This window comes from Crassostrea angulata, chromosome 8, assembly GCF_025612915.1.
Source record: "Crassostrea angulata isolate pt1a10 chromosome 8, ASM2561291v2, whole genome shotgun sequence".
NCBI lineage: Eukaryota > Metazoa > Mollusca > Bivalvia > Ostreida > Ostreidae > Magallana > Magallana angulata.
Window position 1 is genome coordinate 4,913,628 of NC_069118.1, and position 27,310 is coordinate 4,940,937.

The 27,310-nt window shown below is 34.8% G+C and overlaps 3 protein-coding genes across 5 annotated transcripts in view; 2 read left to right on the forward strand and 1 right to left on the reverse strand.

The window, feature by feature from the left end:
• LOC128158924 (serine/threonine-protein kinase Nek3-like) overlaps positions 1–18,208 on the forward strand; it is a 32,046-nt gene extending 13,838 nt beyond the window's left edge. Inside the window, exons 5-11 of one of the 3 annotated variants that reach the window (XR_008240067.1) lie at positions 8,670–8,777; positions 9,060–9,200; positions 9,544–10,032; positions 10,321–10,357; positions 10,480–10,537; positions 10,762–10,980; positions 16,681–16,819. Coding sequence is in view for 2 of the 3 variants with exons in the window: in XM_052821916.1 (XP_052677876.1) it covers positions 8,670–8,777; positions 9,060–9,200; positions 9,544–10,032; positions 10,321–10,357; positions 10,480–10,537; positions 10,762–10,846; positions 16,681–16,806 (1,044 nt within the window). In the remaining variant the exon portion in view is untranslated. Of the gene's footprint in view, positions 1–8,669; positions 8,778–9,059; positions 9,201–9,543; positions 10,033–10,320; positions 10,358–10,479; positions 10,538–10,761; positions 10,981–16,680 lie in introns of all 3 variants that reach the window. The other 2 variants (XM_052821916.1, XM_052821917.1) reach the window with 2 other exon arrangements.
• Positions 18,209–20,355: 2,147 nt separating this feature from the next.
• LOC128161467 (glyoxylate/hydroxypyruvate reductase A-like) lies at positions 20,356–24,938 on the forward strand. Its single transcript, XM_052824744.1, has 10 exons — positions 20,356–20,510; positions 20,635–20,748; positions 20,856–20,887; positions 21,253–21,395; positions 21,626–21,699; positions 21,862–21,949; positions 22,575–22,695; positions 22,962–23,029; positions 23,217–23,346; positions 24,534–24,938. The coding sequence occupies exons 1-10, from the start codon at positions 20,396–20,398 to the stop codon at positions 24,618–24,620; spliced, it is 972 nt and encodes a 323-aa protein (XP_052680704.1). The 5' UTR covers positions 20,356–20,395; the 3' UTR covers positions 24,621–24,938.
• LOC128161466 (E3 ubiquitin-protein ligase TRIM4-like) lies at positions 24,937–27,025 on the reverse strand. Its single transcript, XM_052824743.1, has one exon. It carries the CDS (start codon positions 26,968–26,970, stop codon positions 25,093–25,095), a length of 1,878 nt encoding a protein of 625 aa, XP_052680703.1. The 5' UTR covers positions 26,971–27,025; the 3' UTR covers positions 24,937–25,092.
• Between the last annotated feature and the right edge of the window lie 285 nt (positions 27,026–27,310).

The window sequence follows — 27,310 nt, forward strand, 5'->3', positions numbered from 1 at the left end:
TTTGCAATTTTAAAAGCAAGTGTCATAATTAAATTATCATTTGAAGGAAAGAATTGAAATTGTTTGATGTACACCCTGTCCAAAACTGTGAAATTCCCTACTTTTACTTTCATTTTTAGAGTTTTTCAGTACAGACTTCACACCATAAAATTTTAACAGGAAAGAGGCAATTTGATGAGCTTTCATTCAAGAGGTCCCTCGTTGCTGAACGAAAAGTAGGGCCGGAACTATGAATCGGAATGTTTACAATACCTACCGCCTATGGAAAATGCATCAGTGGACTATACTCAGGCGTTTCATGTGGATAGGAAGGTAGAGAGCATTGCAGGAAAAATACACAGCTAGTGTTAGAAAGCGTTTAATGGGTTTTACCATCAGAAAAACCTGGTAATTGAAGTGGTGAAATGACGGGCGGTTGCCAAAAGGGTACCCCCTTTGTCTGGACAACTCATACAGTTTTCAAGATATTAAGGTTTTTTTGTTTTGCAGATCAATTGTATATATAATCGAGATATGCATTATTGCTAGGATTTTAACTTTATAAATTTTTGCAAAAAATACCCACTTTTGAACTAGTCATTTGCTTATAGGGTACATCTTTTGTGCAAATAACTCCTCCCAACAGTTTTGAAGATAGGGACATCTTAATTTTGCAGATTAATTGTACAATCTTAACCCCCATAAACTTGAAATGATGACCAAATATCTCCTTAAAAACAAATGGGATCTTCACCCCTAAACAATAAATATTCTTGTTCATTGTGTAGGTCATGACCTTAGAGGGTGGTTATGAAGATAAACATTTACAATTTTCTTCAATACAGAGTGTTGATACAGGAAAAACATTCCATATTTTTGTATTATATATTATATATAGCAACAAGAGTAAAATGGTCAAACAAGAGGAAAAGGAAGTAAGGGAATATTTTTCAGACTGTTGCACATCAAATACACTCCCATGAATGAAAATGTGCCCAAGACTTACAGAATGTAACTAAAAGTGCAGAAGAATATTGTGGAAAAGGATATATGGGAGACCATAAAGAAAAAATATGGAATGACCTTAACATAGTAAAAAAGTAATAAATTAGCTAAGATTTGCACTTTTGATTGAGTTATGTCTTAGTGTACATATAACTTTGATGAAATTGTTAATAATATATGTGTGTGCTCATAGAAAAGAACATCACGCATATGCATTGTAATACCAGTAAATATTGTATTGAAATTGTTGATCATGTTAAGATTTTCAAAGTTTATGATGAGTTACAGTATGTGAATTGTAATTCCACACATACAAAAATCTTTGTCACTGTTTTAAAAAAAAAACCGAAATGTACCAGTATGTGGATATGAACATTTTTTGAATATTTTTGGATGTGTATTTTTATGAGTCAGCCAATAACTGTTGAATATTTAAACCTTCTCTGCATTTTTGTATGCGAGCTGAATATTATGCCAGTTTTAAGGTTTATGGAATGGTCTGTTTGATCTTCTTAACCATACATGTAAGATGTCTGACAATCTTTCTGCAAGATTTGATAAATTTGTGTACATGCATATGCATTTGTGAATATTTCATATTTGATGATAATTGTTGAAATTGTTGATAATGTTGAGATTTTCAAAGTTTATGACAGTTATGTAAATTGATTAATTTTGAGTTTATGATCATAAATTGTTGTTTAAAGTTCCTTTAAGTTGTTGTTTTTCACTTTCCTTAATAAAATATTAATGATGCTCAATTTTCGTTGAATTTATGGGTGCCTCTTATCCACAAATTAACGTCCTCCATGGATAAATAATTAAGGGTTATAAATAACGTCCCCGCAAACTTGTAAAATTTAAGCAATCCACGAATTTTAATGATTTCACAGTATATTCGATGCATTTAAAGATGAAGTTATCAAAAACTTGAGTGTGTTAAATTTTTTAAATCAAAGTAATGACGGGAGTTAATTTTATTGATTATTGTTTATCTTAAAATCAACGATGTGTAATTTTGTATGGTAAGTATAATATGTAGTTTCATAGCTGTATTAAAACAATTTTTCTACTATGAATTACCGGCTTTTCTGAGCTATAGACGGAAAACCCCACGTGAATAATGTTGTATAATATTTAAGAATAGATTTAACGCCATCAAACTCTGCCAAGCATTATGTATCAGTAATTGAAATATATCTTCAAAATTGCATCCCAGCAATATTGAACTTTGGCGAAGGAATACATACGACTACAAAAAATATCTAAATTGTTCGTACCATTTAAAATCTGACTATTTTCAAGGTATTTATAAATAAGTTTCTGTGAAAAACAATGGTTCTGAATACATTACAACAAAATTATTAATTATTTCCAAGTACAAAGTCTTGTCAGCAGTGATGATGTGTGCATAGGTACAAACTCTGTTTCAATTCCCGTTTGCCATAGTAACTGCATAGGAGAGTTGATTAAAATCAACTCACAAAAATTACTCGAAGGAAAAGCATACATAACTGCAAGTTAAAATACCGCATAAAGGATTTTTTTACGTGTCACAAATTTGCGAAAATGGGAGAGATATGTAATATTTTTAATTTGCGTCAGTCATTTCTTGCGTTTTGAAAAATTTCTAAAAGAAAAGAATACGGGATATTATTTCTGTGAATTCAAAAAATTAAGATATAAAAGTGGTCGCGAAAATTACATGTAGATCATTGCAAAAATTACCGTATATGCGGTATTGCATACATGTTGCAAAGACCGTACTTTAACTCAGATGTTTCCCTGAATTACTTTGTTGGCTACAATTGAACATTTCTGTATTACCCAGTAAGCCACTGACTTTTCCATGCTTTATTGGGTAAATGTTATAAGGAATAAACCCAAAAAAGCATGGACAAGTCTCTGACTTAATGGGTAATGGATACTAGTATAGGTATTTACCCCCAAAAACAGTGAGTGTTTTACTTACTGTTTACTTATTGGGTTATTATAAGAACAATACCCAGGAAAGCATGGAGAAGTGTAAGACTTATAAGGTATAAACAAAGAAATAATGGACAAGTCTGTGACTTATAGGGTATTACCCAACAAAGCATGGGCAAGTCTGTGACTTATAGGGTATTACCCAACAAAACATGGACAAGTCTGTGACTTATAGGGTATTACCCAACAAAACTTGGACAAGTCTGTAACTTATAGGGTACTACCCAACAAAACATGGACAGGTCTGTGACTTATAGGGTATTACCCAACAAAACTTGGACAAGTCTGTGACTTATAGGGTATTACCCAACGAAACATGGACAATGATCAATGCTTACTTGGGTAATACCCTATAGGTCACTTTATATGGTAATCCCCATATCTATGACCTAGTAGCCCCCCCCCCCCCCCCCCTTTTCTTTAATGTTCCTAATCAAATAAATTCCTATACTAGATTAAAACAAAGTAGGTCACAGGCCTGTTCGTTCTCTGTTGAGTATTACTTTATCTTATGCTTTGTTGGGGTACTGTAAAAATATACTTAAAAAAATTACTATTTTATGCTTTGTGAATTATTTAAAAAATTTCATGAATTAGATAAAAATAATTATTTTAATAAGTTTATATCAAAAATGCATGGTAATATCTAGAATTATGTACCCAAGAAGTTGATGGACATTTGTTGATACCCAATACATCTGCAAAGAAATTTAACCCAATAAATGTATTCTCGTGTGAAACCATATTATGTACCCAATAATGATACCCAATAAAGTTTTGGACACTAAGTACCCAATATATGTCTAAATGTGTGTCTGTCTGTCCGTCTGTCTGTCTGTCCGTCTGTCCGTCTGTCTGTAAACTTTTCACATTTTCAACATCTTCTCAAGAACCACTGGGCCAATTTCAACCAAACTTGGCACAAAGCATCCTTAGCCTAAGGGGATTTCAATTTGTGAAAATTAAGGATCACGCCCTTTTGTAAAGGGAGATAATTAGGAATTTATGAAAATTTTCGAGAAATTTTCAAAAATCTTCTTCTCATGAACCATAAGACCAGGAAAGCTGAAACTTGTGTGGAAGCATCATCTGGTAGTGTAGATTCTAATTTGTGAAAATCATGACCCCCGGGGGTAGGGTGGGGCCACAATGGGGGGTCGAAGTTTTACATAGGAATATACAGAGTAAATCTTTGAAAATCTTCTTCTCATGAACCATAAGACCAGGAAAGCTGAAACTTGTGTGGAAGCATCCTCAGGTAGTGTAAATTCTAATTTGTGAAAATCATGACCCCCGAGGGTAGGGTTGGGCCACAATGGGGGGTCGAAATTAAACATAGGAATATATAGGGTAAATCTTTAAAAATCTTCTTCTCATGAACCATAAGACCAGGAAAGCTGAAACTTGTGTGGAAGCATCCTCAGGTAGTGTAAATTCTAATTTGTGAAAATCATGACCCTCGAGGGTAGGGTGGGGCCACAATGGGGGGTCGAAATTTAACATAGGAATATATAGAGTAAATCTTTAAAAATCTTCTTCTCATGAACCATAAGACCAGGAAAGCTGAAACTTGTGTGGAAGCATCCTCAGGTAGTGTAAATTCTAATTTGTGAAAATCATGACCCCCGGGGGTAGGGTGGGGCCACAATTGGGGGTCGAAATTTAACATAGGAATATATAAAGTAAATCTTTAAAAATCTTCTTCTCATGAACCATAAGACCAGGAAAGCTGAAACTTGTGTGGAAGCATCATCTGGTAGTGTAGATTCTAATTTGTGAAAATCATGACCCCCGGGGGTAGGGTGGGGCCACAATGGGGGGTCGAAGTTTTACAAAGGAATATACAGAGTAAATCTTTGAAAATCTTCTTCTCATGAACCATAAGACCAGGAAAGCTGAAACTTGTGTGGAAGCATCCTCAGGTAGTGTAAATTCTAATTTGTGAAAATCATGACCCCCGAGGGTAGGGTTGGGCCACAATGGGGGGTCGAAATTAAACATAGGAATATATAGGGTAAATCTTTAAAAATCTTCTTCTCATGAACCATAAGACCAGGAAAGCTGAAACTTGTGTGGAAGCATCCTCAGGTAGTGTAAATTCTAATTTGTGAAAATCATGACCCTCGAGGGTAGGGTGGGGCCACAATGGGGGGGTCAAAGTTTTACATAGGAATATATAGAGTAAATCTTTAAAAATCTTCTTCTCATGAACCATAAGACCAGGAAAGCTGAAACTTGTGTGGAAGCATCCTCAGGTAGTGTAAATTCTAATTTGTGAAAATCATGACCCCCGGGGGTAGGGTGGGGCCACAATTGGGGGTCGAAATTTAACATAGGAATATATAAAGTAAATCTTTAAAAATCTTCTTCTCATGAACCATAAGACCAGGAAAGCTGAAACTTGTGTGGAAGCATCCTCAGGTAGTGTAAATTCTAATTTGTGAAAATCATGACCCCCGGGGGTAGGGTGGGGCCACAATGGGGTGTAGAAGTTTAACATAGGAATATATAAAGTAAATCTTTAAAAATCTTCCTTTCAGAAACTAATCAGCCAGGAAAGCTGAAACTTGTGTGGAAGCATCCTCAGGTAGTGTAGATTCAAAGTTGTGAAGTTCATGATCCCCAGGGGTAGGGTGGGGCCACAATGAGGTGTCGGAGTTTTATTACATAGGAATATATAGAGTAAATCTTTAAAAATCTTCTTCTCAGAAACTAATCAGCCAGGAAAGCTGAAACTTGTGTGGAAGCATCCTCAGGTAGTGTAGATTCAAAGTTGTGAAAATCATGACCCCCGGGGGTAGGGTGGGGCCACAATTGGGGGTCGAAATTTAACATAGGAATATATAAAGTAAATCTTTAAAAATCTTCTTCTCATGAACCATAAGACCAGGAAAGCTGAAACTTGTGTGGAAGCATCATCTGGTAGTGTAGATTCTAATTTGTGAAAATCATGACCCCCGGGGGTAGGGTGGGGCCACAATGGGGGGTCGAAGTTTTACAAAGGAATATACAGAGTAAATCTTTGAAAATCTTCTTCTCATGAACCATAAGACCAGGAAAGCTGAAACTTGTGTGGAAGCATCCTCAGGTAGTGTAAATTCTAATTTGTGAAAATCATGACCCCCGAGGGTAGGGTTGGGCCACAATGGGGGGTCGAAATTAAACATAGGAATATATAGGGTAAATCTTTAAAAATCTTCTTCTCATGAACCATAAGACCAGGAAAGCTGAAACTTGTGTGGAAGCATCCTCAGGTAGTGTAAATTCTAATTTGTGAAAATCATGACCCTCGAGGGTAGGGTGGGGCCACAATGGGGGGGTCAAAGTTTTACATAGGAATATATAGAGTAAATCTTTAAAAATCTTCTTCTCATGAACCATAAGACCAGGAAAGCTGAAACTTGTGTGGAAGCATCCTCAGGTAGTGTAAATTCTAATTTGTGAAAATCATGACCCCCGGGGGTAGGGTGGGGCCACAATTGGGGGTCGAAATTTAACATAGGAATATATAAAGTAAATCTTTAAAAATCTTCTTCTCATGAACCATAAGACCAGGAAAGCTGAAACTTGTGTGGAAGCATCCTCAGGTAGTGTAAATTCTAATTTGTGAAAATCATGACCCCCGGGGGTAGGGTGGGGCCACAATGGGGTGTAGAAGTTTAACATAGGAATATATAAAGTAAATCTTTAAAAATCTTCCTTTCAGAAACTAATCAGCCAGGAAAGCTGAAACTTGTGTGGAAGCATCCTCAGGTAGTGTAGATTCAAAGTTGTGAAATTCATGATCCCCAGGGGTAGGGTGGGGCCACAATGAGGTGTCGGAGTTTTATTACATAGGAATATATAGAGTAAATCTTTAAAAATCTTCTTCTCAGAAACTAATCAGCCAGGAAAGCTGAAACTTGTGTGGAAGCATCCTCAGGTAGTGTAGATTCAAAGTTGTGAAAATCATGACCCCCGGGGGTAGGGTGGGGCCACAATGGGGGATCGAAGTTTTACATAGGAATATATAGAGTAAATCTTTAAAAATCTTCTTCTCAGAAACTAATCAGCCAGGAAAGCTGACACTTGTGTGGAAGCATCATCAGGTAGTGTAGATTCATAGTTGTGAAAATCATGACCCCCGGGGGTAGGGTGGGGCCACAATGGAAGGTCAAAGTTTTACATAGGAATATATATGGTAAATCTTTAAAAATCTTCTTCTCAGAAACTAATCAGCTAGGAAAGCTTAAACTTGTGTGGCAGCGTCCTCAGGTAGTGTAAATTCAAAGTTGTGAAAATCATGATCCCCAGGGGTAGGGTGGGGCCACAATGGGGGTTCAAAGTTTAACAAAGGAATATATATGGTAAATCTTTAAAAATCTTCTTCTCAGAAACTAATCAGCCAGATGATTCTTTATAATTGTTAAGACTTTGGCCCCAGGACAATTCTTTGGCCTCACAAGAAGGTTCAGAGTTTATGTACGTTTATATCCCATATATAAACAATTGTTAAGGATCTTTTTGAGAACTGCAATACTCAACATATGATATGACTATAAAATCGTTTTGTTAGAAAAGGGATTATGATTATAAACATAAGAATATCCAGGGGAAAATGGATTTTATTTATACAGGATCAACATGTATTATTGTACATTGTCCAGATAGTTTGTATTATGACTCCATTAAGCTGATTTTATCATACCTATTGTTCCTCAGGTGAGCGATGTGGCCCATGGGCCTCTTGTTACTCTTATCTCATATTACACATAAATATGAATTAGCCTAATAGGTGTATTTTAGGCCATTTTACTACCCTACTTAATAGACATAAAGACCTGGGGATGTTTTATCTTGGTGTATGATCAAAGCATAGACTTGACCTGTGGCAGTTATCCATAATGCTATCTAACTATATAAATACATTATGTATTGAAACCAATGACAACATGATTTTTCATTGAATTCTTACAAAATTAATATCCATGTTATCCATTTAAGATTTTTAGCACTGTGGACATTGTCATAAACCATGATTAAACATTGGTGAGGCTTTTAATTACCAATCATTTACATGACTATGGAATATTAAGAGTTCCAATTGTCTGTATTCTTATCTATGACCATTATATCTGAGAATATTCTGTTATTTCCTGGAAAGGTGCATTTAAGAAAAATATAGCATCTTGCATAAGCATTATAGATGCATAAAAAATGAGGTTGTATCAAATTTGTTTTATTTTATAGTCAGAAGTTTTCCCTTCGTGTTTTTGTGATTATCCTGAAATATATGTATACATGTATCATATATTACATTATATGAGCAGTATAAATAGTGTACCTTCAGCATAGTCATGCATATGAAACCTTCAGTTATACATGTATAGTGAAATTGTCCTTCAACATGTTCAATTAACAGTTATATCATAGCTGTCTAAGTCTTTTAAGATTTATTTAATACATGTACAGTAAAGTTGTCCTTCAATTAACATTTACATCCTAATAAAATGATTTATTGACAGTATCACAGTATTATAACAATGATGCTTTTATGTTCTCTATTTACTACATATGAATGTGATCAGGGGATGAGATTATAAAAGTAATTGTATGTAATGATATTTCTGACTTCATTAAAAAGTAGAATCTTATTTTAGATTATTTTTATTAGCTCAAGAAAAAAATTAACAGACAAAAATTGGGTTTTTTTTATGCAGAGTGACATCTGGGCAATGGGAGTGTGTGTGTACGAAATGGCCACCCTGGAGCGACCCTTTGATGCCACGCTGATGCAGCAGCTGGTGTTTAAAATTGTTCATGGTCAGGTGAGCTAGATCCTGATCCTCAAATTCATCTAAATGTTATATTATTTTTCTTGTAGAGTGTTTTATTTATGATAAGTTTGACCAAAAGATATATAATTGTGTTAGCCTCAGAGTTCTTAAGAAACTAAACATTAATTACTAGCCTAAGGTTGTTTTTTACCTTTTGCTCTTATTACACTTCATGAATTTGAAAATAAGAAATTTTTAATAAAATTTCATCAGTGTGCTGTCAGCATTATGTGTATAGTTCTCACTAACTAAGAATATTTTATTGATATATAGTTACCCCCGATGCCCAAGGATAAGTACAGTTCACAGCTGATCAACATCATGGAGAGAATGATGTGTCGGGAAACGGACAAGAGACCCTCAGCAACAGAGCTTCTGCAAGATGTCCTCTTCAAGAAGCATAAATCTCCTCAAGTAAGACAATACAGAAATTATCAAACGTCAAATTTAGTTCTGCATTATAGTTTAACAATGGCTTTTTTTGCTTCAGAGTGATATAATTTTACATAATTCCAAAAAATTTTGGTAAAAATCTCTTTGAACATTGAGACCTCAAACAAAATTTATAATTTATAATTTTCACCTACTATGAGGTATCACTGCTTGCAAATAATTGGAGGAGACATTAGATAGAACAAGAAAAGTTCCTTTCATTGGATATAAATGTGTATTTACCTGCATTTGTCTTAGATTTTAACAATGAACAAAGATTCGATGACTTGATCTTTGGTATCATATGGTTTACTTGATTCTGTAGGCACCACCTTCATTACCAGATAAGAAGGGAGCCTTGGGCATGAAGTCAATGCGAGGGAACTCCATTCTTATTAGTAAACTAAATCAGTCTAAAGGAGACAAGTTTGATATGAGCAATCTCATGGAAACCCTCAGTGAAAAAATCAGCCAGAAGAAGAAGAAAAAAATCAAGGCTGCCAATCCAGATGGATTCAGCTCCATCATCAACACAGCTAGTGTGCACAGTAAATTTCTCAATTCTACCTATGAAGACGGGAACAAGACAATCACAGACAAGACAATGAAAAAAGGCCTGCACGAAAAAGGGAAGTTCTGCAAGAACCCGGGCGCTAGATCTGTAGCCAGTGCTTCAGACATTAGCCTTGAAGAGGATGATCTAGAGAGTACAATGAAGGCAGACGATGAGGCTCGGGCAGCCCTGCCCCCACCCCCAGACCCCCTCCAGATGATGAACCTGGTGGTCAGGACTCTCACACAGGTGTTTCCCAAGGTGAAGTATTATCTACAAGTTCTCGATCCTGGTCTTTCCTTGTCTAACATAATGATAGATCTCAACAGGCAAAAAAGAAGTTTGGACAAAAAAATTATAAGACCTTAAAAAAACAAGTTCTTTGTAAAATGTATTCAAATAATAGAAGTACATGTACTACAATCAACCACAGCCAATATTTTATTACATCATGTTCCTTAAACATGTTTTAAAAATGTAGATATTATGTGGTGGTTTGATTGGTGACATAGTGAAAACATTCAGCCTACTTTCACTTTCACTTTGTAGGGAGGCGGGGCATCAGGTGGGGAGATTAGTATACCAGGTAAGTCTCTTGTTGTACCAATAATGAAATGAAATTCATAAGATAATATCATAATTTGACAGGGAAAGATATTAACTGAATACACATATACTAAGATACGACCGTAATTATTATTATGTCAGATTCTACAAGAAGTGACCCAGAGGCCATGTTGCTGCATCAAATAGAACAGCTACAGAAGTAGGTATCATTTCTCTCACAGATGTCTAAATTCCAAATACCGGGTATTGTAAATGATGTGGGATATGTGCTTTATTGGGCAGTGGCCAGATGGAAGTGTGAAAATGCTATATAGCTCTTCAATACTATGTTCTAAAAAAAAATCTAAGAAGTTAAGAAATATAACGTCTTTTTGGGCAGCTACAAGGCGTCTATATAATCAACACAATTTCCTTATACTTCAGGCACTGTTGCCAGGTTCTAGGGTACCAACTGTTTGCCAAGGCCTATGATGTTTTGGATCAGACGGACGACAACATGCAGCTTGAGGTAACTCACATTTCCTCTGTTTCTGACCTCTCAGCTTTCTCTCTTACAGATATTGTGCTCACTGTATAGGGCTACCTGCACTGCAGGAGTCCTATGCTATACTTGAGAGTCGAGTTGAAGATGTCGAGCTAGAGGTGAGGGGGTTGTCTATTTACCCTGCATTGCACCGACTTTTGTCACAAATTTTGCCGTATTTTCATAAACCTTTGACCTTGATTAATACGACTTCTAGTATGTGCTTAAACCATTGCAGTGCATACTGTAGATTCCTAATGTAGACACTAAAAATTAATGAATTCTTAAAGTTTTGTGACAAGACTCACTAAATGAAAAACTTCACTTTTTACATTATTTTACATGAATTCATAAAAGCATTTGGTCGCCATATTAGTTTCAATCGCTCCTCTACTGCCACTGGGGTATATATACTGGTTGAGAAAGTTACGGTCGGTTGCTTTCCGATCGAGGCATTCGCGTTGCACGGACTTCTAAATGCATGAACTACACCTTGTAGTAATAAAGAATAAAAAAAACAACAATCAATGAAATACAAAATGTATTTATTCTTTGAAAAAATGTCCAAGGTATCTGTATTATTATGCACAGACAGTGCTGTTTTACTTCGCATGCACATCGAACACGTGTGTCTTGCATAACGTCTGCATCTTCTTGAAAACCCCGGCGACACTACATCCAACACAGTAGCTAAATGATAGTAAATCCAAGAAAGTAACAGCGTTTCAATCCGTTCCTACAAAAACGCCCCATTTCTAAAATCAATGCGATAATTTATTTTGCTCGATCTGCCACAGTGTGTGGTTCGCGCATGTGTGATGTTATAACATATACAGGAAAACGGTCTACAATTATCGAGGAATTTTCGAAGTATCTGCGCCTGGATTTCACTCTGTCTTATTTCATCGTTTATTGGATATATCTTGCCAGTGCAGTGGTTGTCATGTTATTTTTTGTTAAAAACGCGTTTTTACAAGTCTTTTCATCCAAGGTAACGTGTTCGGGTGTATGAAATTCCTGAATGCGGTGAAGCATGAATAGTGCTCTCGGCCTTATATAGGGGGTGTGTAGCGATGAGCAGAACAATAGAAATCGACAACTAATATGGCGGTAGTCGGAGATAAAAGGGAAATAATGCCTATTTATGAATTCATGTCAGCTTTAAGGTTTATTTGCATATATTGGTAAACATAACATACTGTAGAATTAATAGACAACATTTATGGATTGTGCATGTCTATAAAATCTTTTTTTCAAATACTCAAGTTTTTCTTGGGTTTAGGAATGAGGGTACCCTCCCCCCTTTCTGCAACAACCTCCATCCATATCCTAAACCCAAATACATCCATTTTACCCCCAAAACAATTATAAAACAATAAACAGGTACAGCATTGAAAGTGTCTCTTGATTGACTTTTAGTTTATGTGGCAAGTACCTGTGCATGTTTTGATTGAAAGAAACAATTGCCAGTCTATCAAATTTACTGTGTAATAGAGTATTAAAATATAGTAAGAATACATGCATAATTACATTATACATGTAAGTTGCTTGGTGCTCTTTAAGAATTTTGCATATGCTTTTGCTAGTCACTACAGTACATCTTTTGAAAAAAATGATAATTAAAATAAATATTTTTCAGCACATGTTGATTTTTTTAGCGACTGATATCATGATACTGTTTTATTTATAATTATGATAATATATGTAATAGATAGAGGATATCTATATTGTGTGATTTTATATTTGCTTTTAATTATCTAACGAGTTGAAATGGTGTATATATTCGCGAGGCTTGCACAGTGAATATAACCATTTCAACGAGTTGGATAAAGCAAATATAAAATCACACAATTATAGATGTTCTATATATCTCATACAATTTGATTTATATTATGAAGCTTTTGAGACAGTCCCTTAAAGTCCTCTCACACCGGAGCTGCGTCCTCACGGCGATCCCGCTGCATCCTTAAATAATGTAAAACGCCAAGGTAAACGCAGTGGAGTCTCCTACAACGCAGTAACAATGCAACGGCATCTTCATCAATCGCAGTAGGATCGCCTCGAACATTTTAGAACGCCATGCGAAGGCGCGCACTTAGAACATGCACAAAGTACGTGCCATGGCTCTGCGTTCTGATAAACACGCCGTAGAAGCATAGTGAGGTCGTCATGACAGCGCCATAAGATCTCCAACAGTGCCAAGAGAGCTCCGTCGGTGCACTCAAGGAACGCAGCTAATCGCAGTGAAGGCACAGTGATAGGTCAATTGCGCTTGCACGGAGACCTCACGGAGTCCTTTGGGATTTCACTGCATTTCTATCACGCTCTCACTGCGCATCCACAGCATTTGAACAAGTTGTTTTTCATTTGGCTGCGTTCATACAACGACCCCAAAGAGCTGTTGCTGCGTTCATCGCGCTCTCGTGACGTTTCTTCTGCGTTTATACCGCGCTCCCACGGTGTTTCTAGTGTGTTGTCATTAAGACCACGAAAACTCGAACAATGGCTGTTGTACAATAGCAAGCGATGTAATTATTATCAAACTGGATGTAGGTGACTATGTAAAAAGTAGCATTTGCTAATATTCCAACACCTATCAATGGACGTAGATGGAATTCATGCCATTTGGTTCTGATGTTTTCACATCTTTTATATGTTTTCTAACAACTAATAACGGATCTTTTTTGTAGACCTAACTACTAAGAGTTTTGTCCTAGTCCTTCACAAATTGGTTTGAAGTAGTTATGGTTCAATTACAATGTCAATGATTTCATAAAATCAAAACAATTTTTTAATCATTTCTTTACTAGTCATAAATTCTTGTTTGTTTCCCATACAAATTAATATTAACCTACCAAGAAGTAAATAACGTCTTGTGCATGCAGTCAGTGCGCAGAGCACGCGGTGGACGTGCGGTAAAAACTCAACAAGAGCGCAGTTAATCGCCAAGTAGAACTCCATGGAAATGCAGTTACATGCCGTTGGAGCTCCGTAAGAACGCCTCGGTCGCCATCAGGATGCCATGACATCTCCACTTGTTAAATTTTCAAATAAAACTGTACATTTTTTTAAAATTTTCCTTGCTATCGTAGGGCGATTCCATGAATTTTACAACGCCATGAACACGCCGTGGGGACGCAGCTTGGTGTGACAGGGCCTTTTTATGACCCGAATTGAGTTTTTTCAAAGATTAAGAACGATGATGCAACGTTGTGTTACGCGGTTATTGTGACCTTGCACAATACAATTTAGTACGTCATTTCTGAGATAAATCTAACTGTTTTGATGTAAAGTTTCACTAAAGTAAATCTTGAAATAATTTTTCAGCTCTAAATAATTTTTCTTAGAGCTTATTCACTTGATGAAATGGAAATGCACTGATCAGAAGACTTGAATAATCAAGTTTGTTGACATACACAAAGTTGGGAATGCTCGTTAGTTTGAATTGACTCGCACGAGGAACAGTTGTTGACGTTTTATAAAACAAACACTAGCCTAATGATTTGAAATTGAAAATAGTGAATAAGGATGCTTGAATAAGGTGGAATAATAGTCTTACAAAACATTATTTCGGTAAGTTCTTGTATATATGAACACAACCTTCATCGCATCGTCAGGATGAACTCCTTGATAGTTAACGTAATTTGCAGTTTTATAAACTACACAAAGCAAATTAAAAGTTGAAAGGGGGTTAAACTTATAAATAAAGTCTTGAAAAACAAGTAAAAAAAGGATCTTATGGTTACAGTTAATATGTATACCTTTGCAAAAAGGGGGGGGAGGGGGGAGGGTGCTAAGCCCCCCCCCCCCCCCCCACCCCCACCCCCCCAGTCCGACGCCTGTGCTACGCAGTTATGTGTTTTCCTTCATATTTGTAATTTAAATCTTTGACAAAATCCATATACAGCAATATCAATTTTTGTAGTAGATGTAGTTATGTTGAAGGTACTAGCAAATCTTTGAAAATAGGTCACTGAAGCGTTGAAGCAAGAGGCTGTGTCAAAATTAGTTCGGACTGGAAGTATTTGATAAAGCATCAGCCATTTGAATTAGCAAAGGTTTATCATACGAGTAATATATACCACACGTATGAGATAAAATAAGATTTATAAAGATTTTATTACCGCTACACTCCTATCATTGCCTGTCAGTACAGGAACTAAAGGCAGGGTACTAAAGTACTGATGCATGTGTTCTAGTGATATCAGAAATGGCATAATCCTTTACATGTTTTATGTTAGTTGGGTAAATGTCACTGACAGCACATACACTATTTTTTTTAAGATCATGATTATGATATAAAACACTCTTAAGTTGATTTAAACAAAACAAAACAAGGAAACATGTAAATAGTTCAGAAATCAGGACAAAGTTGCCAATATGTGGTATATACATTCACAATGAGGTGCCAATATGTAGTATGTATAATCACAATGATAATAGGATAAATTGATGGTTTTATCAAGAGGGGCATACTTAATAACGACAGACTGGCATTGTGGCATACCACCGCTATGTCATATATATATTGACCTATTTATTAAAAAAGTGGCTTACATACTCATGATATGAGAAAAACATTTGTGTGAATACTGTAGTGTATATAGAAACATGTAAAACAAATCCTTCATTTTATTTAGAAGTTTCCTACATCCTGTAACTGTTTCCTTTGCCTGGAGTGAAATTGTATTGGGTTGTCAGGGGGAATTAGAGACAGACTCAGTTATTTATGTCATGCCATCCCAGCTGCTCTAGTCTGTAGATAAAAAAAATATTAACTTAGTTATAGGTACCCTGTACCTAAACTCCATTCTCTCAAATTTCATTCTCATACCTAAAATTCAGTCGTAAATAAGTAAAAGCGTAAATATGGGAGGAGTATATTGTATTCCAAGCACAGTATGAGCAAAGAATTTAAACTCAGTCTGCTTTATACATATACACAATGTAACCTCCAAGTCAAGTTATGTTGTTTTGCTTATCACTGGTAATGGAGCAAGTGTAATCATGAGTACCACTTATTTCCATATTTTTTTCATTCTCTACATTTTGTGGGATACATTATTAAAGTGTACTTAATTTGACTCCATGAAATCCAAAAATGATACACATTATCCACTCCAGTTTCCTTCCATTATCTATTTTTGTGTATGATTATAAAGTTTCTCAATGAGAGGCACTTTATTAACTTATAGTGCAGGAAGAATGATGGTTCATTATATGTCAAACAAAAAATGCTTATTTGATTTTATATATTATGAAAATGTCATGAAGTTTTGGATTTTGTTTTATCAATTCATCTAATTTCATTTCTTTTGTCTGACTATCATTTTTTAAAACATATTTGAATTTACTATTCGGAAGGCTCATATTATAAGTCTGTGTGTGCATTGCTCATATTTTCCTCATACATGTATATTCCCATAAAATAATCATGCAGTTGCCGTTTAGCTATAATTGTATCCTGTTGCTTGCATGGAATACGCAGATCATTTTCAGGGACTCCAGAAAGAACTCCACATATTTTGATATTAATTACATGTAATTCCAGTTTAAGTTTCCCTTCAAATTGAAAGTATGAAAGTAAGAAATGAAAGTATGTTATTTTCAATACAATATATTGTGTTGTATTTATCTGCATTGTATATTGATATCTGGAAGGATTTATGATTTTTTTTCCTTCTGGCGTATAATGAAACCTTTTCACGCACCAATCTTGATAGACTTGTCCAGACCTACCCTCTCTTTCTCAGATTCAGACATATAATTAAATATAGCCTAGCTTAGACAATAACATTCATATATATTTGACATTTCAGGAGAAGCTCATACGTCTCCTGTCCCCCGAGAAGTTTGCAGTTGTCGGAGTACAGCTGTTCTATTGCAAGAATTTCGAGTACAATCTGCAGAAGCTAAAGGATGGCAGAGGACACTCAACCGCGTAGATAAGCCATTTGATTGGCTGGGTGTTTTATCTAGATATAACATTGAGTGAATGATGTACCAGGTTAACTGACTTTGAAAATTTATATATTATTGTGTTTCTTTTCACGAAAGTCTTTGTTTTGTTTTGTATTTATTCATGTTTCTTTGTACAACGACTAATTTCACATAGTAACTAGGTTATAATTGATGCTGGTTTTTTGCACATTGTGCTGTAAAAGACGCTGGTTAATAAAGCCAATAGATATAATTCTTGGGCTAACAGGTAGTTTGGTGTACATACATGTAACTGTATAATATTATATACCAGTATATATTTACCTGTATGTGAATATACATATGTATATGTGACTATGACCTGATGTTCTTGCTGTCTATACATGACACATGTAAATATTTTATCTATGAACATCTAAATTGTTGCTGAGTTTCTTTCTAACAATATTGTGCTATTTGTATATTACAATTATCCTAGTCTAGAAAACTCTATCTTGTTGAATTGATAAATCTAAAAATGATAATTAAAACTACATGTACAGTGTATGTGACAAGAGAAGCTTGGAAGTCTCAGCAAGACTTGGTATGTTACTTGACATGTACTGTTTATTATTTGTTACATGTACAAGTTGATAGATGTTGTACATAAGAGTTTCCAGGATAGCATTTTTGTCCAAAAGTTTGTTTATTCATAATATTATGAACTAGCTTCCTTGTACCAAAGAAAATGCTTTGTCTTGTACCTTTTTTAAATCAATAGAGAAAATTCAATTTGACCATCCACTTAGTATTGCAGGCCATGTCCCTTAAAATTGGCTGAGATTGTGCCTTACTAGAAGGCATGCTGTATTATTTAATGAATTATTTCCAATGTATGTTTTTCATGTTTGCATGATATCTGGACTGATATTTGCCTGCTTTTAGAAGTGTTATCAGAAAATACATATTAAGATTGTTTTGATCTGTAATTTTTTTTGGAATATAGGTAAATGTATATGCTGTGCAACTCATGTTAGATTTATATATGATAATCATATATGACTAAACGTTTGGATTATGGAATGAAAAATAAAATGTTGATTCTAGTAGGTTAAAGTAATCAAAATATTGTATCTCTTTCATCATTTTTACAGTTGTGACCCTGTATTCCCAGTGAAGTTAATACCACCCTATACTGTGCATGTATCCGTAGTGTCAGTTTTTGATTTGATGGATAGTCTGTTTAAACAAACCATAGCGCATTTGGTAGGCAATTTCAGATACATAATACATTATATGTAGTAGTGATTTCTGAAATACATGTATATACAGTTATTTTAAACAAATAATCTGTGCTGTTGAATATATATTTAATTTGAAGTATATAAATGCATTGGCAAAAAGTCATCACAAATAAATTTTGAAAATGATCCGATGTTTTTAGTTCGATTTATGAAAGTTAAGACTGAGGTACCCTAACATTTTCTTAAAAGAAAAAGAGCTATTGAAGCCTTCCTTTAGTTAGTTTCAGGATGATGTGTTGAAATATGACAGATCTCTGTATTTCCAATTAATTTAGTTTATATCTAACCACACCCAATTGTACCCTACCCCCCTTCCTTTTCAAAAGAAAAACGAAAATGGAGATTAAAATCCTCAGCAATCAGAAGGAAATTTTGTATTTAAAAAAATCTACGTGTACCACATTGGAATGTAAACAAAAATGTGCAATTGATTTTATCAACCATCTTAATTTTTTATAATTGTCCTGTCAAATACATGCATCATAACAGCTAGAGGTGGGACAATATTGAATCAAAAAACAAGCAACCTCATGAAATGATGTGGCTTAATTTTTGCAGTCGTTGTCAATAATTTAAAAGAATTCTTCCTTAATAAAACTAAATTTCCTGCGTGTATCACTAACAAATTGAAGCTTCAGAATTTTCATTATTTTTTAGTTCTACCAGTATTTTACGCATATATACAATTTAATATATATATATAAAGATATTTTTCTTTACTTCATATTTAATTTATGCAAAACGTGTTTTACATTCGATATAAATTTTTATTTCTGTTGTTACATGTGTATGAAAAATATTAATTGGAGCGTTATTTTTGTTAGACTTTTTAATCATTCAGTTGCCACATCGATATTACATCAGACATTTTATATACTTAGTTTAGAAAGAATTGATCTTATATAATTGCGGCTTTACTGTTAATAAAATATGACAATAGTTAATTAATTGATTAAAATACGACTGTTTTTGGCGTAATACTAATATTGGATAACGTTTCAATACTAACATTGAAAACCTGGACAGGAGAAAAAAAAATATTAAAAGATTTTGGAAAAAAGCTGTATTTCCAATTTTTTATGACCTGGAATGTTTTCCTTTATTGATGACTACTGTACAATAAAACATGTACGATAAATAACAGTTTGGGATGACATTTCGTATGCAGATGAGCAAAACAGTTCTTTTACAGAATGGTCATTTTCCCCGTTTTGCGAACAAAATATATATTTTTGACGTCAATTTGTATTGCCTCATACCCCCTTCAATATAATTCACCGTTCGACTTTATTTTTTTTAAGCACTACAAAGCCAAATGAGAGAAAAAATAGTCCACGCTGGCACCTCAGTTTGGCGTCATTTGAAGGTATGGGTTATATATATACATGTATAGTACAAAATCGATATGTAGTGTTACATGTATCACAGGCAAAGACACTCAGGAAAATGTAAATATATAAAATGACAATGTGTCGGTGAAGTTTCTTGGATATTTCCCGTTTCATCCTTAGACTTCAATTGCATCTTTTACAGGTATGTGTATTTTTTTTCAAAATCGTCCAAATGTGCAGCATGAATATTTTGGGATCGACAGACTATAGTCCCAATTTATAATCGGAAAATCAAACCAGTCAACGTCCAGACCTCTCTATTTGAATCATATAGTATATATAGTTGCAGGAATTAACAACTGCCAAGTACTGCAAACGTAAACAATATTGCATTGCTAAAATGCTAGTATCACTAACTACCGGGTATTTTAATGTTTAATTTATTTTTATTCTGAATACCGTCAATGGTTTCAAAGATAAAATGTTGCAGAACGTCTGACCCATCTGCATCCATATGTAGATGAAGAGAGATCATAGAGAGGTCATGTCACAAGTTCGTTTAATTTCTAGATCGGCTCGAGCTTTATCCCCGCCATTGCTGTACATGTAACTCTCATACGAGTGGAAAATTCGTACTCTAAATCATCATTACTTGTAAATATGGATTTTAAGGACCAGTATTTTTAAATGATTTAAAAAAGCTGTTTATGATAAATTTTAAACTTCTGCGAAAATGAAAAAAAAGTGATTTACATTTGTTTTACACGAAAAATAAATTCCAAATTTTACAGGTGATGTTGGTTGTCTGGTGTATATGTGTTCATGATAACATGCCCTTTTGTTGGAAAGTTTCATGTACCTTCAAAATGTCGCTACTAGCCGTCCTTATTATTGCCCTTTTCCGGGTAATAAGACGAACCACAACTGTAAGAACTATTCGGATTTGCGCATTCTGACCGAATTTTCAGCGGACCGGCTAAATGACGACAAAACTTCCGGTGGTTTGTGTTTCGAGTCTCGTGCCGCGACTCGCTGCCGTCGTCCGTCAGTTGCTTCCGGCGGCAGAAATCCTGGAAGCAACCCCGGGTGAGGATGGTAAGTAAAAATGGTATTAAAAATTCCCAGTGTAGTTATCAGTAAATCGGTCAGCAAGAATACATGAGAGTTACCTCTCTTAGTTTGCTACATATTTCAGTGGAGGATCAAACTTTTATTGCAGGCAGATCTCGAATTCCTGCTAACACAGAAATATTGTTCGGTGATACCCCGACTATTATTACTTGTATAAAAGACGGCCATATTAATCTGCAATGGGCACAAAGCACCTGGGCAGGTGAGTTAGGCCTATCAAGAATGTTGACATTATTTCTTGGCGATCTGTCTGATGATTTATAAAATAAACGGCTACGGTATCAACTGATTATCTTTTCTTTATTAAAGGCGTTGAAGCGCTTTTTAGAGCCTTTCCAACGGTAAGTTCACAGTTAAAATCTGTTATTCGCATCATAAATGTAATTCAACGAGCATATACATGTACATAAAAAGAAAACACCCCCCAGCCCCACCCTTTAAAAAAATAAAACAATTTTCATTGCGTAACAAACAGGAAAATAAAATCTTCTTATATTTTATGAATATGTTTGATTGTAATGAAAGGCGGTTAAAATTACGAAAATATGTTTAACAGTTTAAACAACGCATTCAAAAATTAACATAAAAAAATAACAAATAACCGTTCAACGAGTAATGATGATAGATTTCTTTTCTTCTTTTTTAAAGTAATTTTCTTTATTGATTTGGTAATTTTTGTCTGAACATTGTAAAATATAATTCCAAGCCTCCGGAAGGGGTGTCCATTACACGCATGGGTGACGGGTTTGGTCGCTTGATGGCAGAGTATGTCGTCGGCAATATCTTATCCAGGGAGCTCTCTGTTGTGAAATTCAGCCAGCAACAGCAGAATAACATGTGGGACAAAAGGTATGCCCCCCCCCCCCCCACAAAAAAAATATCAGTAACTATATATAATAAACAAATAGAATTACAGTAAATGAAACTTTTTCATGCATCTCTCACAATGTTATTTTAATGATAAATCATATCGTTCCCGTTGCATCCTGTGTTGCTATAAATAAGCCAATTGACAGAATACCAAATCGCCACGTGCAAAAGTACATGTACATGTATAGACGATCTTTTTCGTTAATTAGCCCTGCAGAGGACAGACGGATGCTGACCTCAATAACCCTTGGTGTCCTGGGGGTCGGATCCATCAGTACAGAAAGTAAATTTTTTAAAATCTTTTTTGATTGATTATCATTTTAAAAAGATATTATTATAGAATAAGCTGCAAGACGAAAATATGACTATGCTTATTCTAACTCCTTTTTTTTTTCTTGTGAATTTTTATATTTCATATCACGTGATGTCAACATTTTTATTGTAGTTGCCCGGTTGAGTCGGGCTGTCGGAATGACAGTGTGGGGACTATGTAGAGCGAAAAAACAGTCCAGGCCGGAATTTAATCGTCTGACGTGAGAATTAAGCATTTATAACTGCATTGCATGTAATGATTTATACATTGAATGGGTTTTTTTTCTCTTCTGGAATGCCTAAAAAGTCCTCTATTCCACTTTACAAAGGAGAAATATTTTAATTACAAATTAAATTACAAATAAATGGCATCAATAAATGATCTTAGTCTCATAGAAATTACATGTTCAAAAAATACACAGGAACTATATTATTGCCTCACGAGACCGTATATTTGTTTGCTTTTAATCACGACTTTGCTCAAAGCGAAAAACAAGTACATGTTTGTGTACCCATGCCCGTATTTGGTCTTTATTATGCTCAATTACATGTAACTAGATTCCTGTCTTTATTATGCTCAATTACATGTAACTAGATTCCTGTCTTTATTATGCTCAATTATATGTAACTAGATTCCTGTCTTTATAATGCTCAATTACATGTAACTAGATTCCTGTCTTTATTATGCTCAATTACATGTAACTAGATTCCTGTCTTTATTATGCTCAATTACATGTAACTAGATTCCTGTCTTTATTATGCTCAATTACATGTAACTAGATTCCTGTCTCTGCCAATGAACGATAACTGTCAAATTGTCAATGTTATTGGAAATATCTTACACAGAACGGTCGGTAACCTGTGCGAGTTCCTGGCGGGGTGTGACTACATCTGTAACGTTCTCCCCAGTACGACAGAGACCCAGGACTTACTGTCGGGAGACGCTCTATCATGCTGCAAGTCCAAGGTAACAAGGTCATAACGAATAACGGCATCAGCAATTGTCATTGGTTTAATGATCGTCGCTTTCTCTTTATTTGAGTTTTTTTTTGGATAAAGTGTTTCCAGTAAACCGTTATTAAACAGCAACATTTAATAGGTATTTCCGTGCAGGTTCAATTGTTGTTCAATTTGATGTGAGCAAATTCATTTTTTTTTTCACTGAAACTAGGTATATATGTACGTGTATGGCGCTTATTTATAAATACTTGAAATTTGTTATTACTATTACAGAGTCCGGTTTTCATCAATGTCGGACGTGGAGGCATCATCAGCGAGGAATCACTACTTGCTGCTCTCGAGTAAATACCAAAACCTATATATTTAAGTATTTAATAATCATCACACGAAAATGCTTCATGTAAAAATAATTTAATTATTATTTATCGCAAAATAAATATGAATGCTACAAAAGTGATTCGGACCCTTGAAATATTTGTCGCGTAACACATACAATATGTCATGTAATTGCATTTTTACAACCGTAAGGAATGGTTGGTTACGTGGTGCGGTGTTGGATGTGTTTAAAGAGGAGCCACTTCCGGTAAATAGCCCCTTATGGTCACACCCAAAAGTGACGGTTACTCCCCACATATCTGGCCCAAGTGTGGCAGAAAACGTAAGTTTGTTTATTTTTAATTGCGTTAACGTCCATTTAAACGGGTCAATGATGGACAGAAAGCACGAGTGTAACTTTTGTTAATTTAAGTTTATCAAAATCCACCCATAAAGAGATACGAATGTACATGTATATAACAAACGTACATACAGTGCAGTGATACATGTAAAGGGCACTGGCGTACACTGAATATCTCACTCACTGCGAATGTATAAAAATATACAATGACAATAGGTGAATTGGCGTCCATGCATGGATCAGTGGGACGAAGAGGTACTTGTAAGGCAGCGTGTCCTGGCTACTGCGACCTTTTCATTTAGGGATTGTTTGTAATTTATAGGTTTACTAGTACGTTTTTTACGGTTTTGTATTTGGGAGTATGCATAGAAACTATAAATATGCATTTATTTTAAGAAGACGGGTGGATAAGGCGTGTAAATTGCCCATACACGGTCGGACAACTTTCAAGCTACTGAAAAATTAAAATATCAATAAATGTTATATTCTTTTTTAAAAAATCATTTAAAACAATATATATTTAACATAACATTGATTTTAAACCTATAAATATGTTCAATATTTGGAACATGTTGACTCAAACAGGCGTTTACGTATCAAAACCTGCAATTAGTGTCATTTTTTAGAACTTTTAAAGCATTTTCTTTTATAGAGTGGGTCTGGGCTCCATATTTTTCTCATAGTCTAATTAAGGTCTAATGGAAAACAAACCGATTTCAATCAACAAAAACGTGGAGAGATGTTAAAAGTATTGTTTTGTATCCCAACAATTGAACGTTTTGAAAAAATAATACAAGTCCGTAAATTCGTTGCCAAAGTGACACATAATATCTAAATAGCCTACTTTGTTGTGTTTGAAATGGCTCAATGGTTAGAGTTCCTGACAAAGGCTAATCTTGTATATCTAGGTTTTTTATGGTATGGGTTCGATACCACCAAAGTTTCAGGCAAATTTTTTTTCTTATTTTTTGTTAAATATATTAAAAACTGAATATAGTTAGAAATTGTGCTCTTGCAAACTCTTATTATACTAGTAATATATTTGAATAGATTTAATTGGGAAATTGTATTTCACGACTAAACCGAATGGGCATTCGCGCCATACCTTATTCCCTCATCTTCTTTATAAAACTTTTAAAATACTTACAGCTCTTTTCATTCTTCTTCAGATTGCTGAAGTGTTCGTTCGGAATTACGAGAAATACGTCAACAACCAGAGCTTAGATCACGTGGTGAATTGGGAAAAAGGCTATTGAACGTTTTTGTCTATTGTTATTGATTTTTGTACAAGAAATAGATAAAGACCTACATGTAGCATATGTTGTAAACATACAATAAATTACACAATTCAGAAATTAATTGAAACATTTATCAATAAATTGATTGAAGCATTAATCTTTTACGAAATTTACGTTTACTCATGTTATATAATTAATCAAATCCAGTGTCTTTGTGTTTTCGGGAAATTACCTTTAATATTATTATGTATACTCAGTAATTGTAAATGCTTTTAAGAAAAAATAACAGTTACATTACAGATTCATTGTTCAAATATTCATTTACATTTGCCAAAAAATTTAAATAAAAAATGATATTGTTTTATTACATTTATTCTTAAGACTTCTTTAGATGCAACACTGTGCGTGTTCTCTACAGTATTAATAATGACTGTTAATAAAGTTTGTGTTTGACTGCTTTTCTCCATTTATACAGCGCAGCCGTGAACACTTATGTTATACGATAGACGGTCATTTTAGTGTTATCACTACAGATGCAGCAAACACTGTCGTCATCAGGGGGAATCATTATGAACCATGGCTTCTCGATGTTATCAAACACTTTAAGGGGATCCCCATCACGTGATACCACGTGAATGTTGTTACTGTCCTTGCCCGCAATGTATATATTGTCCTTTGAATCTTTCTCCAAGCCGTACGGAAATCTCAGATTTGGACTTGTGTACGTCCATAATGTATTCCCTGTATTATCCATGGATGTCACTTTGTCTTTATCACAGGCGCTGTAAACAATATTTCCCTGCCTGGTGACAATAACACATTCAACACTTTTCTCAACAGCATGCGATTGAATTAGAGTGCCGCTTTTGTCCACCACTTCTATTGAGTCTATGCATGCAATATACAGATGGTTGTTGAAAACATCAAGTCCAAAGCATTTTTTCGTCGTGGAAAATGAACGAATATGTTGAAATGTTTTGGAACAAATTGCACTGATTTTCATTTCTCTGCCCCTTGTAATAAAAATTTCTTCTCCATCATTTCGAACACATAAAGGATGTTGACCAAACTCAATTTGCTTTATTTGTGTGCCATTTTTCTTAAATAAAAAGCATTGTCCGCTCTTAATGTATTGCGGAAACATCATAGTTCCGTCATGGAGAAACGAGCCGTTATATATCTGTTTACCACTTACTGAAAATGATACTCCTTTTTTTAGCATTGCTGTCCTAATATCAATTTCAAGAACTATGTCATTTGTGACTTCAAATTGCTGTAATTTAGGAAATAGTAACGTTTTCTTCTTATTCTCTTTGAAACCAGGAACCTCTTGAGCTGCTAAAGAAATGTGAACTTCCTTTGTTCGAAACGATTTTAATTGACCAACAATTTGTTTAGCTTTACAGACTTCTACGACTTGATTCGCAACATCTGAGGTTTCGACTATGTTTGATAGCGAATGTTGACATTTTTTGATGCACTGTATCTGGTCATTTAAGCTTGTTGTGCTTTTGTTGATTTTTTCTTTGCTAGCTTTTGTCATTTTCGCAAGTTTATTAAGGAATGTATTTTTTAATTCACTGACGTATCTTACTATATCCTCTTCCAACTTTTCAGCCTCCTCTCCTAATCTCTCAGATTCTTTGTCAATTTCATCAATATTTTTTTCCTCCGAAAATTTTACTTTTGAAAGTTTTTGCTCATAAGCTTTTAACTTACTGACGATATCTTGAATGACACTACTTTCTCTGATTTTCTTTGCAGCAACATCTATTGGCTCGACACTGTGGCATGTTCTGTGTTGAGTTGCTGCACAGAGCAAACAACAAGGTTCATCGTGGTCGTTGCAGACTAATTCAACAAGTCTTTCTTGGTGCTTTACGCACAAATTGTTCATATTTTGTTGCATACATGCATCCAAAGCGCTGCTAAAAGGACAGACGGTGTGTCTTCGAGATGCTGCACTTTTCTTGTGAAATTTAGTGCACGTTTCGCACATAGCTTCACAACATTCAAAACAGTAGTTAACGCCTTGAGTTTCCTCATTTTCGATTTCACAAGCTCCGCAAAGATTTTTCTCAGATATGTCTATAACATGCGTTAATGTTTTATTTAGAAAAAAATGGTTTACCCACTCTTTTTGATCTCCGAAACAAGGAATAAAATCTCGACATAAAGGGCAATTGAACCCCACAGGTGCCTCTTTGTGTTCACAGGAAGAGTTTACAGCCGAGGCTATGCACGAATGACAGAAGGAATGACCACACGGCAGAATTCTTGGAGATTTAAACTTCTCACAACATACGGAGCATAAAAACATATTGCCTAGATTATCTCCAAATCTACTTTTACTATCAGCAAATGCCATATCTGATGATCTGGTCAGCTGATTGTTTTCATGTTTGATATAAAATGCTTTCCGATCCCGATTGAATGATTTATTTAACTTCTGAAGAAAGTCTTTTTAATATGCCGAAGACAGCAGATAGATTTTCAATATATTACACTGTAGTTAATAGAGTTGTAACATGATATTTTATTATACTTTCATGTTAAATACTGAAATCTGATTGATTAAGACGCAGTTTATAATCCGTTGTCTTACGCTCAGTGTTAGCAACACCCTTGGCACTGGGTAACACAACGTGCGCGTAAATTTTGCGCATACGGTTCGCCGTAAAATTCACGTCGTTTTATATAAAAGCATT

Coding starts and splice junctions, on each gene's coding strand:
- LOC128161466 (XM_052824743.1), bottom strand. CDS start 26,970: ATGGCATTTGCTGATAGTAAAAGTAGATTTGGAGATAATCTAGGCAAT.
- LOC128161467 (XM_052824744.1), top strand. CDS start 20,396: ATGACGACAAAACTTCCGGTGGTTTGTGTTTCGAGTCTCGTGCCGCGA. Junction 21,396..21,625: donor AATAACATGTGGGACAAAAG/GTATGCCCCCCC, acceptor TTCGTTAATTAG/CCCTGCAGAGGACAGACGGA. Junction 23,030..23,216: donor TCACTACTTGCTGCTCTCGA/GTAAATACCAAA, acceptor TACAACCGTAAG/GAATGGTTGGTTACGTGGTG.